Raw genomic sequence first — 15,372 nt, 5'->3', positions numbered from 1 at the left:
GAGGCTTATGTAATCACTGTTCATACCAAGGCAGGTTTTACATATATTAGTAAACTCTAACTATAAAATGAAAGGATGTTTTGCTGCCTCTAGCAGCAGCTGTAGTCTGACAAAAAAATTACTTAATTCACTGGGCCAACTGTCGGCAACTTTTAAAGTGGAACGTTTACTTTTAATGTTAAACAATTCATGAGTTAATGACGTGAATCCATCAACATACCTTAAATTTCAATATGAAAACTTTATACAATTATACAATAAATAACAATACAATAGATGTACAAAATAAAAAGAGCTAAAAAACACCACATGAAGACTGGTCACAGTAAGAACTGAAAAACTCTGCCAGGTAAGGGCTAGTTAACGCCTCCCAAGACCAGCGTTTAAGATAGAGATGGCTGTGGGGATAAAAGAAAATTTATACCTGTTGCTCTTAACGGGCGGGAACCTAAACCTGGAGCCAGAGGGCAACGTCTGAAATTCAGTGAACAGGGGGTGGCTGGCATCCGACAGAATGCTTTTAACCTTCCTCCCCACCTGTCTGGTGTACAGATCAGAGAGTGTGGCCTGCTTTACCCCAAGAATCTTGCTACTCATGTCCACAATTCTCTTAACTGACTTTTTAGACCTAATGGTATGGTTCCTGTACCAGCACGTCAAGGAGAACGTCTGAACAGACTCAATACAGGATTTATAAAAAATGGTCATGAGGGTCCTGCCCACATGAAAAAGTGACAGTTTGCGCAAGCAAAACAAATATTGTTGACCCTTCTTGCACATCATGTCAGTGTTATCATTAAAACTCAACTTTCTGTCAATTAAACTCCCCAGGTACTTGTACCTCTCCACAGACTCTACCACACTACTCCTTTGTTTTATCAACATTTAGTTGCAAGAAAGACAGTCAACAAAATCATTGACGACAGGGCCATGTGTTTTTTCACTGTCATGCATTAGACTTACAATAACAGAGTCATCAGCAAATTTTAAAATAAACCTGTTGTCATAGTGACTCTGGCAGTCATCGGTGTACAGAATATAAAGGAGTGGTGAAAGGACACAACCTTGGGTACTTGGGAACTATAAACATCTGACAAGTGCCCATTTACCTTAACTCTCTGTGTTCTATCAGTTCAAAAATCAAGAATCCAACCAGCAACATTAAAATCCAAACTAAACTGGTTGACAAGCTTGTCAATTAGAATATGGGGTTGAATAGTATTAAAAGCTGATGAGAAGTCCACAAATAGCAGTCTGGCAAAAGTTTTGCTGCCTTCAAGATGTTTAAAAACAAGATTTAAAAGGGTGGCAGTAGCATCCTCCACCCCCCGACCAGCCCTATAGGCAAACTGAAGTGGGTCAAGCATGGGCTGTAAGTGAGGGAGAAGTGCATCCTTCATTAGCCTTTCAAAGGATTTCATTACTAATGAGGTCAAGGCAACAGGCCCAAAGTCATTCAGTGCCTTTGGGTGTTTGGTTTTCGCCACTGGGATAACTGTGCTTTCCAGCTCCTTGGCACCCTCTGCTGATTGCTGACATCTGAAAGATGTCAAAGAAGATGGGACCAAATTGTTCTGCACGTGAATGAAGCAAACAGCCACAAATATTGTCGGGTCCGGGGCTCTTCCTGACTTTGGTCTGTTTAAAGGACTTGACCACGGACTGTTTGTTAAAAGGAGGAGAGCCAGTACACTCCAGTGCATTTTTCACTGTTAAAATTTCATTGCTAAAATCACGGGTATCAAACTGTGTGTAAAATGTATTGAGATCCTGAGCCAAGTGTTTATCTGATATAGCACCATTGAGATGAACCCTGGAGTTGTTCCTCTTACTTGACCCAGTGATGGTCTTTAGGCCATCCCAGGCAGAACCCAAGTTCTTGTCTCTAAGATCTCTCTCTAACTTGTCTCTATAAGACAGTTTCACTCTCCTGATTTCACATTTAATCTCTCTAATCACAGAATTCAGCTTTGAGAGGTTGCCCCAATTTGCCCAATAAGATTTTTAGTGATTTTGAAACCCATGGCTTGTTGTTGGGAAAGATTTAAAAAGTCTTTTTAGGAATCCAGTTTTCTTCACAGAAGGACACTTGGCTGCTGACAGTGTCAGTCAGCTCATCAATGTCTACAGAAGTCTCTTTAAGTAAGTCCAAATCTGTGCACTCAAAACATCCTTGTAGCCGCATGACAGCATCATCAGTCCATAACTTGGCGTGCTTCATGAGGACTCTGCCTTCCCTCAGAACAGCGCAGTACACTGGGATGAGCTGTGCACAGTTATGATCAGCCCTGCCCAGCGAGGGGAGAGGCAGGGACCTGTATGCACCTTTCACAGAACCATAGCACATATCCAGAATTTTGTTGTGCCTGGTTGGGCATGAAACATAATGATAATAAATTTTGAGCACATGTGACAGGGAGCAATGATTAAAATCCCCAAGGACAAAGATGGGTGCTTCAGGGGACTTGGATTGTAGTCTCTGGGTCACTCTATATATGGACTCAGATCAACTATCACAAATTGTTGAGGGAATTCCTGACACAAGTAGGTGGGGGCGAAGAGACACAGCCAACAGTTCAACGTCTTTGGTGCAGAAGCTTTCTCTAACGATAACATTTTTGCACCATGGCTGGTTTATATAGAGGCACACCCCCCCTCCCTGAGATTTGCCTGTTACCCTTGCATCACAATCGAGGCGGACTGGAGCACGGAACCCAGGCAAGGACAGTCCTGTGTCAGAGTCTCAGTCAGTAAGCCATGACTCTGTAATAGCCAGTAGACAAGCATCTCTGAAATCATGTTGGTGCCTTATAAAATAGGAATTGTGCAAATTTGCAGGAAAGCCCAATCAGTCTTCGTTCAGTATTGGCAGTATAAAAACAAAAAAGGGGAGTGCAGCGAAATGCTGCCTGCCTACTTTTGTTCATACAGAATGTGCCTTTTTCGGGACAATGGGGGGCGTGAGCACGTAACAAAACGTGTAGCTCAGCGTGTGACGTAAACAGTGACGTGGGAGGGAAGCCACGGCTGGTCAGTCCTTGAGCGATTCTCTCATAAGTCGGCCCGTCCTTCACTGTTCCCGTCATTTGACAGTTAATGGCCTCTTTGTTTGCGAGGGCAAGGAGGGTGCGCAATTCCTTGTCTCCCGAGTTGCTCATCTTTACAGTGTCTTTCAGGTTTGTGTTTCCCTCTTGCTACTAGCTGCTCATTCCTGCTATCAGCCGTTTCCTGTTAGTCCACCGCCAGTGGGTTACATGTGCAGCGTCATCAACAGCCCTTCCTGTGGCGGAAGGGCGCCTCATTCTTTTTAAACCAAAAAGGTTCCGCCAATATGTTTACCCCTACGCGGCGGAAAATTGGGCACCTCGGATCAACTCGCCAATCGGGCTCTGTGTGTCTAAACGCTCACAGCTTGCCTGCAAAACGGCCCAACATTCGCCAAAAATCTGGCAGTGTAAAAAGAGCTTAATCTTCACTTGGAGAAAGAAAAGCTTTGCAGAGTGTTGTTCCTGTGGGCTCCAGCCAGCTGCGCTTGGCTGAGAAGGACTGAATGCACAAACCTGCTATTTTTAAAAATACCATTGCCGCGAAAATGATAAATGGACCTAGGATCTAGATACCATGTCTGAAAGGTTACCTCAGCCCTGTTTTCACCGAGCAGGACAATACAGTTCAGTTCAGTACGCTTTTTTTCCGTTTCCACTGTGGAAAGTTGTGGATGGTATGAATGGAACCATAATGCACCATTCCTATTTTTGGTACCCCTTCTGTTGGGGTACCTAGCACACACATCTGGTGCTAAAAGGTGGAGCTGTGAACACTGCAGTGCATTGATTGGTCAATAGCAGACTGTCACTCTGCTCAAGGCTGAGTTGTGGCTGGTTTGACGCTTATGTAAACACTGTTCATACCGTGGAAAGTTTTATTAGTTGTAACTGTAACTATAAATGAAATGATGTTTTGCTGCCCCTTGCAGCAGCTGTAGTCGAAAAAAAAAAGGATTTAATTCACTGGGCCAACGAACGACAACTTCTTAGGTGGATTGTTAGCTTGTTATGTTACTCAATATATAAGGGGTAAGACGTGAATCCATTAACACACCTTAAATTTCACTGTGTCAACTGTGACCATTACTTGAGTTTTTATGTTAAAATTAGCTATTGGAAACCTAAACCGTTTCTTTTGTACTAGGCTGTAAACATTTTTACTTCTGCTGTAAAGTTTGGCATTTTAACCTGGGGATCACAAGTTTTTTTTTCCTAGGATGGTGGAGGCAAGACCCACCCTACTCTGCCTTACTCTAGCCCCTTTTACACTGCCAGATCTTCCGCGAATGTTGGGCCATTTTGGCGGTAAGCTGCAAGCATTTAGACACACAGAGCCGGATTGGCAAGTTGATCCCAGGTGCCCAATTTTCCGCCTCGGAGGGTAGTCATATTGGCGGAACCTTTTTAGTTTAAACAGACTGAGGCAGCCTTCCGCAATGGGAGGGGCTGTTGAAGACTTGTGGGAGGAGCTGTTGATGACGCCGCACGTGTGACCCACCGGCAATGGATAAACAGGAAACAGCTGATAGCAGGAATTAGCAAGCAGCTAGTAGCAAGAGGGAAACACAAACCTGACAGACACTGTAAAGATGAGCTACTGGGGAGAAAGAAATTGCGCGCCCTCCTTGTCCTCGCAAACAAAGAGGCCATTAACCGGGAGATGGCAGGAACGATGAAGAACGGGTCAATTTACAAGAGAATCGCCGAAGGACTGACGAGCCTCGGCTTCCCTCCCACGTCACTGTTTATGTCACACGCTGTGCTACATGTTTTGTTACTTACTCACACCCCACATTGCCCCGAAAAAGGCGCATTCTGTATAAACAAAATTAGACAGGCAGCATTTTGCCACACTCCCCGATTTTGTTTTTACACTGCCAATGCTGAAAAAAGACTGATTGGGCTTTCCTGCAAATTTGCACAATTCCTATCTAAAAAGGGCTTCTGCCTCCGATTGACGTACCCTGACATTCCTACACTAACCCTAACCAATCTCATTCCTCATACCTAAATCTAACCAGTCCAGCCAAAAAAGGCAATGACTACTTCACCATCCTAGGAAAAAAAGGGGTCTATAGAGATTCACTTGCTTTTGGAGCCAGCCTCGAGTGGCCTATCAAGTGGCACAACTGTTTTCGAGCCCTGAAGGTTATTGCTTGCTCACTTAAAACCATAACGCATAAGTCAGCCAGTGGATATGATTTTTATATCCCATCATTTTTGTAGAGAGGGGAAGGGAACTCTGATTCTGTTGGGGAACATTTGTTTTTCTTTGAACAGGGTTCATTTAAGGGATATTTATACTTAGAAAGGCTTGTCCATGAAGACAAGTGGGAAAATAATAAATAAATAAATATTACAAATAGAACGTGATGTAATCAAAATATGACCATTGTTGTGTCGGATGTGAAGCTGTGTGTGTTGTTCACATTAAACCAATTATGTTTATTTCCTGCCTCTGGTTTCTCTACAGAGAAGGTGGGTTTGTTCATTTTTCAAGTTTTGTTTATTCTCTCAGCAGTCAACCATGTCTCTGATTTGTCCTTGCAGTGCAACAGGACTTCATGTCCCCATCTACAAAAAAATAAATGTGCAAAATGAAATTAGTGTGATTCACCCAGGATTGGTGCTTTGTTTGTGTTTCTTTGTAACCATTCAGCTTTGTTTTCCAACTGGATTTCTGGGCTTTGTAAGGATTTCTACACTTCCTGTCGCCCTTGTGTTGATTTGTTGATGTTGCTGAAGCTTTAAACTGACTGAGCAGCTGAGAGCTTCTGATTTATTCTACACAGTGTCCCTGAGCCGCTGGGCATTCAATGCCATGCTCAAGGGCATCTCAGCAGAGGTTGTTAGTGCCCCTGTTATCATCAGTAACATACATGTAGCTCGCGGCTCAGCTTTGACTTCCTCTCTGTCAGCTGCTGTTCCTGTCACTTATAGCAGTCTACTTCAACTGTGACATTTCCTGTTTTACAGTCAGTAAAATTCTGATTTATTATGTGAAATAATTCGTACTTTGATGATAGACTCACATTGTACACATTTCTAGGAATTATTTTTGCCAAGAGGTCATGTGCTGTATTCAATTGTCATGTCAAAGGTTGGATTTTTCTTGACTACTTTTATCTTTTTAGGTCGTTTAAGAATTGTATGTGAAAAGCCAAAAAGCTGCTTAGCAGAGGATTGCTTATAACCTTTACTAGCAAAATTCTGACTCAAATTCTGTCAAATTAATACAATTAGTGTCAAGCAGCCAGCAGAGAAGCTGTTAAGCTATCTCCATGCTGTCAAGAATAAAATTCTAGTGTAGCAGTACTAAACCCTTTATTAAGTGTCTATTATTTTATGTTTATTAAAAACATAATGATTCCAAAACCCTGGAAGCAGCTTTAAAATAGGGGAGGGTGGGTTAATTGGCACACTTTTGTTTCGATGCAAAATAACCTTCCATTACTCACATACGACTTGAACAGTAATGAAAATAATTTGATCCCTGGACAGATAAGTGTCTGCTGACAATTTATAAGGGTTTTTCTTTGAGCCCAACCCAAATGTGAAAGGCACTTTTTTTATGAAATATACAAGGAGCACATTTTCCCAAAATCCCACCTCCCCAGCATGGTTGAAACACCTTATTCTGGGCTTAAAAAAAGGAAAAAAAAAAAATCATTAAAATTAGAACACCTTATATTTACAATGTCACTTATCCACACATCTTTGAGAAAAAGGAAAAAAAAAAACATTCTGAATATTTTTATGAATTACTGAGATATTAAATTTAACAGTCTTCTGAATCTTCATTTCAATGACACCTATCAGCAAAATGCTGTCACTATAGGCTACATGTAGCATGTGATCTATGAAGGCTTTTGAGTTTGTTTCATTTTGGGGGAAAAAAATCAACACCAACAACTTGAAGGTTTAAAGAAATAAATAGCTGGACTGTGTTTTGTTGGGGTTAGGTCTACATGATATTTATGCGCCCTTTTTTTAACATGGCCTATTAATTAAGCTTAGAAATTGTAATTTCTTTATAGATCTCACGTTCACTCAGTGACTTTACAAGGGGTCTTATTTAATTAGAAAAAGTCTTTGTCTTGTTTTTGTCTACCTTTTGTTGATTTGTAATAAGATAGGAGCTGTGAAAAAAACTGTCCCAACTGCCCCAGAGTAACTCCTAATTTTTTCAGATAGAGCAGACAAATTTTGGACCTGTGTGCTAGCTACCAACAAAACTCAGCTAACACTAGCAGGAACTGATAGGCCGGGGAAAAAAAAGAGCCAAAGACATACTCACACGCTGTAGATTTCTGTAACTAAATGTGAGGACTAGTCAGAAGGTCTCCACTTTGCGGTTGAAGGTGAAGAGGGTGTGGCTGAGTATTAGCATTGTAAATGGCATAGGCAGAGTTGCTTTCTAACTAAAGAAATACTGTCCCAACTGTCCCCCTGTCCCAATCGACCCCACTCTGTGTTGCATGTGTAAGTTCTTAGCTGCGGAATTAAAATCCACAAATTCAAGAAAACTGAGGACATGGCCTCAGTGTTCTCAGGGGTAGCTTATAGTTGAAAAAGTGCAGGTATTGTAAATAACAATAACAATGTCCCTGTTATATCAGACAAAAAATAAACAGTTATTATTCACCTACAAAGCTTTATTGTAATCCCCAGATGCATAGTATCCAGACAGAAACTCTGCTTACATAGCTATCATTTCATTTCTCTGTATGGGCGGGAAAATTGATACCGCAGAGATCGCTACTGTACAGACTGGCTCCTAATGACGTCACCGGAGTCTACGGTCCCACATGTAAACAAACCAGCTAAACAGGTTAGGTTTCCTTGAAGTGTTTGTATTAGGGCTGTCAAAATAACATGTTAATTTTGATTGATTAATCACATAAAGTGCCCTTTGACCCCGTGCATTATTGAAGGCCACAGTGGCTTTGTCATATGATGGAGGCAGACGAAGCGGCGCTGCTTGGCCTTGTGAATGGAACGTTTACCTTTAAAAAACACCCAGATAGAACTGTTGATAGGAGTACCGTTCTCTGCAATTTATGTAGTAAGGATTTTTCGAACCATCAGAGTACTTCAAGCCTCACGTCAGCACAAAGCATTTAGCAGCTAACCTGGAGGTCCGAGCTAGCACAGCCTCTGATGCTAGTGCCAGCAGCCAGCCTTATCAAACCACACTCAACCAGGCGTTGAGATGCAAACTGAGTAAGGGGCATACACACGCTTAGTCTTTAACCACATGGCGCTGGGTGCTACTTTTGTGCCTTTGCTGTGCCAGCTTTCAAGAGGGTGGCGGCAGGTTGCATCTGGGGTTGCTAAGCAACCTCAACAAGCACCATATCATAGCCTTTTTACCTGAATTCCTGAGTGCAGAGCTGATCTTCTACCAGGCTTATGTTTATCTGGATTTTTTTTTTTTTTTTTTTTTTTTTTTGACAGCAAGGTTTACTTTCTGAAATGAACACAGCTTTTTTTGATATTACCTGGGAAAAAATAGGATGCATCCCCTGGACATGTTAATAGTGAGTTTACTGTGTTCTTTTGGATTTCAGTGTATCAGGCACCTAGCAACACTAATGTGTATGTGGAGGTTTGCAGTTGTAACAGCTCAGTACTGTGTTGTATTTGCTTACCACGTCCACTGTTGGGCTCTTATAATGATTTACAACATTTGTTAACAAGGTGTGAAATATGTTTACCCAATGATGTGATAATTATAATAGGATGCTGTCTATTATTACTGTCTATCTGTATTCTGGGCCTGAGCAGAGTGATTAGTATGTCTGTCCATCCGTTCAACCCTCCTGTTCAAAGATTGAAAACTCAACAGCTACTAGACAGACTGTCATCGCGTTCCTGCTCCCCACAGGTAGAACCCTTTTGATTTCAAAGACCTTCATGACCTTTACTCTAAAACCACCTTGGAGACAAACGTCAGCAAAGGGTCAGGTTTCTGTTTGAAATTACATCAAAGACTTGCTTTTAAAAAAGGGAGAAAAAGATGATGAAATCTAACTTAAGAAAGGAAAGAAAAGAAAAGAAAGTGATATTGTGGTCCCTGTGCTGTAGCTGTAAGCTGTGATGGATTGTGGTTTTCATTGAGAAAGACGATCGAATGGAGAGAGAGGGAGAGAGGGAGAGAAGGTGAAAGAGGTAAAGAGCCTCTCTCACACGTATTTTTCTTCATCTGTCTTTCCTCCATCTCCTACCGCTTTCCTATCTTTCACCCACCTTTCTGCCCCTTTTCTTTCTCTTAATCCCTCCATCATCTTTCTGTTCTTCCACTCTCTCTTTCTCTCTGTAACACACTTTCCTCTGCGCTCCATCCAGACTTCATGCTCCTCCTGTGTTTCCTATTTTCGCTCTCTCTCTCTCTGCTCCAAGGTCGAGTTAATGAATGACAGAGCGTATCATCAATTCCCCTTTCTCCCTTTACACCTGTCACACACACACATACACACACGTGCACACACACACACACACACGGTGTATTGATTGGTACAGCAGCAGGAGCTTTGTGTTTTCAGTCCAATGAAACCACTTGGGGTTTAATTCTGCAGGCTTTTAATTTGTAGCTCTGTGTCTTTATTTTACAAGATTTTCAAATTTAAGACTTCAATAAGGTGGATTAACAGGCTCATGGAGATAACATATATTAATTAGCCTATATTTATGTTTCATCTACATTTTCTGTGCTGCTCCTCAATGCAACATTTCGAAATGCAAGTAGCAGTTAAAATGAATAGAAAATAATAAACATAATCTTGTGTCAAAATCTCATAGAAAGATCAGCTTTCAAAATACAGTGACTATTGTGTGAAGGAAAATATTTACCATGGATTACCAGAGCCATTCGGAAACATAGACAGTTATAAAGCAGCAGCCAGCCATGTAAGAGCCGTAAACAAGGACTAAATTACAGTGCACACGTTAAAGGAGCTGGTGGGATCACATTTCAGTGGGGTTGTACCTTGTATAATTCCATGTGACTAATAAAGGTTTAAATGATTGATTGATTTTTATAACATGTTTTAAAAAGTATTATTAAGTATCCTATACTTACATGCCCCCACTTCTCTTTTATGTGCATTTCAGAGTCTCCCATTGGTCAGATGCGTCCACCTCATGGCAGCGCCACGCCTCAAAAGAATAGTAACCTCCTGGTCATCATCGTGGTTTCGGTGGGAGCTGTCACCGTGGTCGTGGTCGTCATTGTGGCGCTTATTTGCACTCGGCGCTCCTCCGCCCAGCAGAGGAAGTAAGACGTTTTATTCATCTGTGTGATGTCAGTAAACGGCTGTCAGGGGAGCAAGGCAGATTGTTAATGATCTGTTCTGATTATTTTGTGTTGTGTGGTGAGTCTCTGAACATTGGTACCAAATTTAGAATGATCTGTGACTACCATGCCCAAACTTGCGAATGGGTTTCTAAGGCCTTTATCACACTAGATTCATTTTCCCTTTTAATAATTCAGGTCATCGGGTTCAGTCAGTGTTGTTTTGCAATCCACATCAGTTTTCAGTATAATTTTAAAACTGGTTTGTGAAGTTGTTTTTTTTTTATTTACTGTTCCAGTTCATAATGTTTTCATCATTGATATTTTTAAATTTGAAATTTAATTTATAATCTTTAAGATTTCAGTCCCAGTTGATTTTGCAATACCTGTGGTTACACAGTGGTAACAGCAGGGGCGGTTTACAACCAACACTCGCTGAGCAGCTCCTTTTTCAGAAATATGAAACTATCATTTACTAATGATAGAAAACTACTTTATAGACAGGTAATTACAGTGTAGATACATGTATTGGCAATTGCAGAAAAAAATGTTTGATTTCATGAAAATCTTAATGACTGTAATTTTCAGGTAGTTGTTTGTCAAGTTGTTTACTTCAAATTTCAAAATATATAATTTTATGTTCTGTTAATGACTTCTTAGATTATAGCATTTCATAATTGTAAAGTTTCAATTTTGTTTTATTTTAGATTTTTAAGTAAATTTTCCAATTAAGTGTTTAAGTCAAAATTATTTTATAATCCTGTCATGATGTTGCAGTTGTTCTTATTTGCCAACAAGTTCCACTGGTGTCAATTGATAGAACTCAATTTATTGTTATTTTGTAATCAAGATCAGTCAAAATTAATTTTAAAGGAACAGTGTGTAAGATTTAGGGGGATTTAGTGGCATCCAGAGGTGAGGATTACATATTGCAAGTGCCTGAAACTTCTCCCGATTAGAAATCCATCAGTTTTTATTGTTCAGGAGGTTTTTAGATGGAGCCGAATAATCTGCAGAAATCTCTTCCTCTCCAAAACAAACTGACCTGATGATTAAAACTGGCAAAAAAAAAAAAAAAAAGTATATTAACGTGTAAAGCAGTTTCACATTAGAAATAAGTCTTTTCTCCGCCGTGTTTAGCATGCCAGAAACTGGCGGCTAGCCGAGCACCAGCTAATGTGTGCTCACCTATTTTCTCTGATAACTTATGATTGAGACATTCAGGAGGTTTTTACTCGGAGCTGGATTATCCGCAGAGGTCTCTTTCTCTCGAAAACACGTATTGTCGCAGAGCAGCTACTAACTGCGGTGGCCAATGTGGAAACTAGGACTTACTCCCTATGTAGATATTAAGGTTGCAATGGTATGAGATTCCCATGGTATGATTACCGTCTCTGAAAATATTACGGTTTCACAATATCACAGTATTACACAAATTATATTATTATCAGTCAGAATGACCCTTGAGGGAATGAAAATGGAAGGGCTACTGTTGGTTGAACAAACGTTTTATTACTGTTATTGAAACTAGAAACCATTTTGTTAATGGAATCATGTGTTAAAGTCAGTGCTAAGTCTCCCCTTAGAAAATAACAAAAAAAAAAGGGCACATTCTCTGTCCAGTTGCCCTTTTTTTACTCAATATCATAGATAAACAAATGTACACGGTATGATAACAGTCAACTTTTACATCACAGTTTATCTTGAAACTGGTATATCGCTGCAGCCCTATGTAGATACAAACGTCTCGGTAAGGCAAACAGTGATTGTTATTTTCATTTCCAATTGTCCCCTTAAATCCTACACACTGGACCTTTAAAATCTGTCAGGTTTCAGTAAATGCAGTTTAGCAATATTTTATAATCCTGTTCATCTAGTCTAATACATTTTAATCACAGAGTAACAGATCAGCTGTACAATTTCTTGTCCTCCTCATTTCTCCCTCCACCATAAACTGTCCTTTTTTCATCAGATTTTTGTCTTCTTTTCTGTGTAAGTCGCAGCGTATGTGAGCAAGGCAAATGTTTTATGGTGAATGTACAGCACTGTTCTGGCACAGATGAACAGGTGTGTTCATTGTCTGCTGGGATTTGGAGGATTGCCTAGCGACATGATTCTAATAGCAGTCAAGCCCTGGTTCACTGTGTTGTCCACTTACATCAGTCCCTCAGTGTGTTCTTCTTCACATATTAACCTTCCATCCTGTCTGCCCGCTGGCTTGTTCACCTATCTCGTCCTCTGTGCAGGAAGAGAGCTAGCCACAGCGCCAGTAAGAGGAAGGGCAGCCAGAAGGATTTGCGACCTCCTGACCTTTGGATCCATCATGAGGAGATGGAGATGAAGAACATGGAGAAAGCTCCCAGCGTCGCTCCGTCTGGACGCGATTCGCCCATCCAGTCCTGCCAGGACCTTCCCCAGGTTGCACACAGCCAATCAGAGAGCCAGATGGGCAGCAAGAGCAGCCACTCAGGTACAGAATGGATACTTATTCATTCATTAATTTATCCACTTGGTTGTTATTTACATTACTGACTTTTTTATCTAAAAACTGTTTTATTTTATGCTATAAAGTGTATTTTGCTTTATTTATTACTTAAATTAGGTGCAGATTTCATGTTACGGTTCATTGGTATGTGGCCTGGCAACATCAAAATCTGCAACTCCAATGTGTTCAACACTTAAATTAGAAATTGAATTTATAATCTGCATGCTAAATATGTCTTCTTCATTTTTAAGGTGCAAACAGATTCATTTATATCTATTATGGGTCTTAATTACATTAGCTGTATAATGAAACCTAATTCATCATGAGCATATTAAGTAACAAAATATATAAATTATTTCTCTCATTGGAAAACAGTGAGCCGAGCTCATTTTAAATTCACTTTTTACAGCTTAAAGAAGGGAGGAAAAAAGTTTGAATCCCTGTTTTCATATTTGAATGATTTGATATTCCAGTGGCTGACGGTGACGAGGCGTCCAGCAGTATCTCTACTCTGGAACGTTCAATGGCTGCCAGGAGGGGGACACGAGGCAAAATGATGATTCCTATGGACTCACAGCCGAGCAACACACGTAAGTAAAACAACGCTGTGTGTGTTTGCATTTTCTGGCTTTCTGGCAGTTACAAAGAGTCTACAGCCATGCTTACTGCTTTGTGAGGGTCATTACAAGGTACTTGGTTGAATTGAGGTTGTGATGTCAGATGACCAAAATTCAATGTTAGTACCACATCTAATGCCAGACAGATGTTGATATTTAGGTGGTTTCAAGTTAGGTGGTTTCAGTGTCTTCCAAATGTCTTATGTCATCTTGACTTAGAATACCGGCATACATTTGATAATTTAGTTGTAAAGTCTGGAGAACAAAACCCAACATGTCATAATGTCCGCACAATGTGACACTGGAGCTGTTAGGCATTTAAAATATCATCAACCTGATTTTTTTTATATGAACTAAAATTTAAAGGAGCTATATGTAAGAAATCTAAAGCAAATAGTCGTAAAATCATCGTAATATGTCACAGAGACTAAGGAATAATGTTCATATAACATACTGATCTCACCAACAACAATAGTACAGCCAGGATATTCACATTTAAAAAACATTTTTACAGTCCGCAAATCATGTTTGTTTTGTTTTTTGTCATTTGTTTTTTTTGTGTTTTGGCCTGTTGCGCCACCCACCGCCGTCTACCAGTCACACAGTCAGTAGAGTCTCAGCATCAGTTACAGTTACGACTGAGCTACAGCAGCACAGCAGGTGACACGACTCGCGGCAGTATTTTGAGTGCAGTAACTGTTTTGGCCACATTCTTACATACAGCGCTTTTAACGCCTCTGTGACGTAAGAGTCCAATGTCTGCATGCAACATATTCTCATAGAATGGTTTGTATGATCTCCTATGAAAATGCATGCACAACAGTTTGTTTGATAGCCTACAAATGACGCTAGGTTCCTAAGGTACAGTCAGGTAATGAATGTAAAGTTATAGTGGTTAGGTTTCGGCAATAAAAGTTACTGTGGTTAACTTTAGGAAAAGAAACATGGTGAGGACGTACCTTAAAATGATTCAAAGTTCCCTCAAAGTTCACACGTATCCAAACGTGACTCCAGGGGAAAGTTCCAGGCGTCTTTTCTTTTTTTTATCTGCCTCCTCAGAACTGTGTGTTGTGACAGGTGTCATGTTTCCATGTTCACCATTATAGTTTAGTGTGTTGGCATGCTAATATTCGCTAATCAGCACTGAACAGAAGTACAGCTGAGGCTGATGGCCACATCATTGAATTTGCAGGTATTCAACCTGATCTCATGGAAATATGTGAAATGACCATGACTTCTTAACACCTCATTATGTGGTGGTGGCATGTAATGGTTTTTTTGTGTGGTTTTTTTTTTTTTTTAAGATATTTTGGGGGGGCATTTTTAGCATTTATTGTGATAGGACAGACAAGCGTGAAGGGGAGAGAGAGGGAGGGAGTGATATGCAGCAAAGGGCCACAGGCTAGAGTTGAACCCGGGCCGCTGCGGCAACAGCCTTGTACATGGGGCGCCTGCTCCATCCACTAAGCCACCAACGCCCCAGCATGTAATGTTTTAAAATGACATGTTGAAACGGTGGCCGTTTTAAACATGTTGTCAACATAGTGAATGGGTTGCAGTTTAGTTATATTTAGGCTCCAAAACTACTCGGTTAGGTTTAGAAAAAAAATGGTTAGGTTTCAAAAAAGATCATGGTTTTGATACGGCTGTTACAGGACATCTGAACGTTATGTAAGTACACTACATAACATCATGTAAGCCTGTCATTTCACATGATAAAACCAATGCTGGCTTTTGGTTTCATACGGGACACAGACAGTGGTCTCCTGGGTGAAAGGCCTGTTTTTTTTTGTAACTTAACCACTGACTATTACATGACGCTGTTGAAACAGAGGATTCATTTGTCCACAGTGGCAAAGGATAGTAATTGTCTGTCCATTAGCACTGTCTTCATGGTGCAGACACATAATTTAACACATTTCTGGCCAC

At 40.5% G+C, this 15,372-nt stretch overlaps 1 protein-coding gene across 3 annotated transcripts in view; it reads left to right on the top strand.

Annotated features, from left to right (window-relative positions):
* The window catches only part of dcc (DCC netrin 1 receptor), a 418,775-nt gene that overhangs the window by 334,845 nt on the left and 68,558 nt on the right, over nucleotides 1-15,372 (top strand). For all 3 annotated transcript variants that reach the window (XM_078162332.1, XM_078162331.1, XM_078162330.1), the window contains exons 23-25: nucleotides 10,161-10,323; nucleotides 12,588-12,811; nucleotides 13,300-13,416. In XM_078162332.1, the coding sequence (XP_078018458.1) occupies nucleotides 10,161-10,323; nucleotides 12,588-12,811; nucleotides 13,300-13,416 (504 nt within the window). The remainder of the gene's footprint in view (nucleotides 1-10,160; nucleotides 10,324-12,587; nucleotides 12,812-13,299; nucleotides 13,417-15,372) is intronic.

The sequence above is a fragment of the Epinephelus lanceolatus genome, chromosome 19 (assembly GCF_041903045.1).
Source record: "Epinephelus lanceolatus isolate andai-2023 chromosome 19, ASM4190304v1, whole genome shotgun sequence".
In the NCBI taxonomy this organism is placed as follows: Eukaryota; Metazoa; Chordata; class Actinopteri; order Perciformes; family Serranidae; genus Epinephelus; species Epinephelus lanceolatus.
This window is presented reverse-complemented; position numbering and strand designations above follow the sequence as displayed.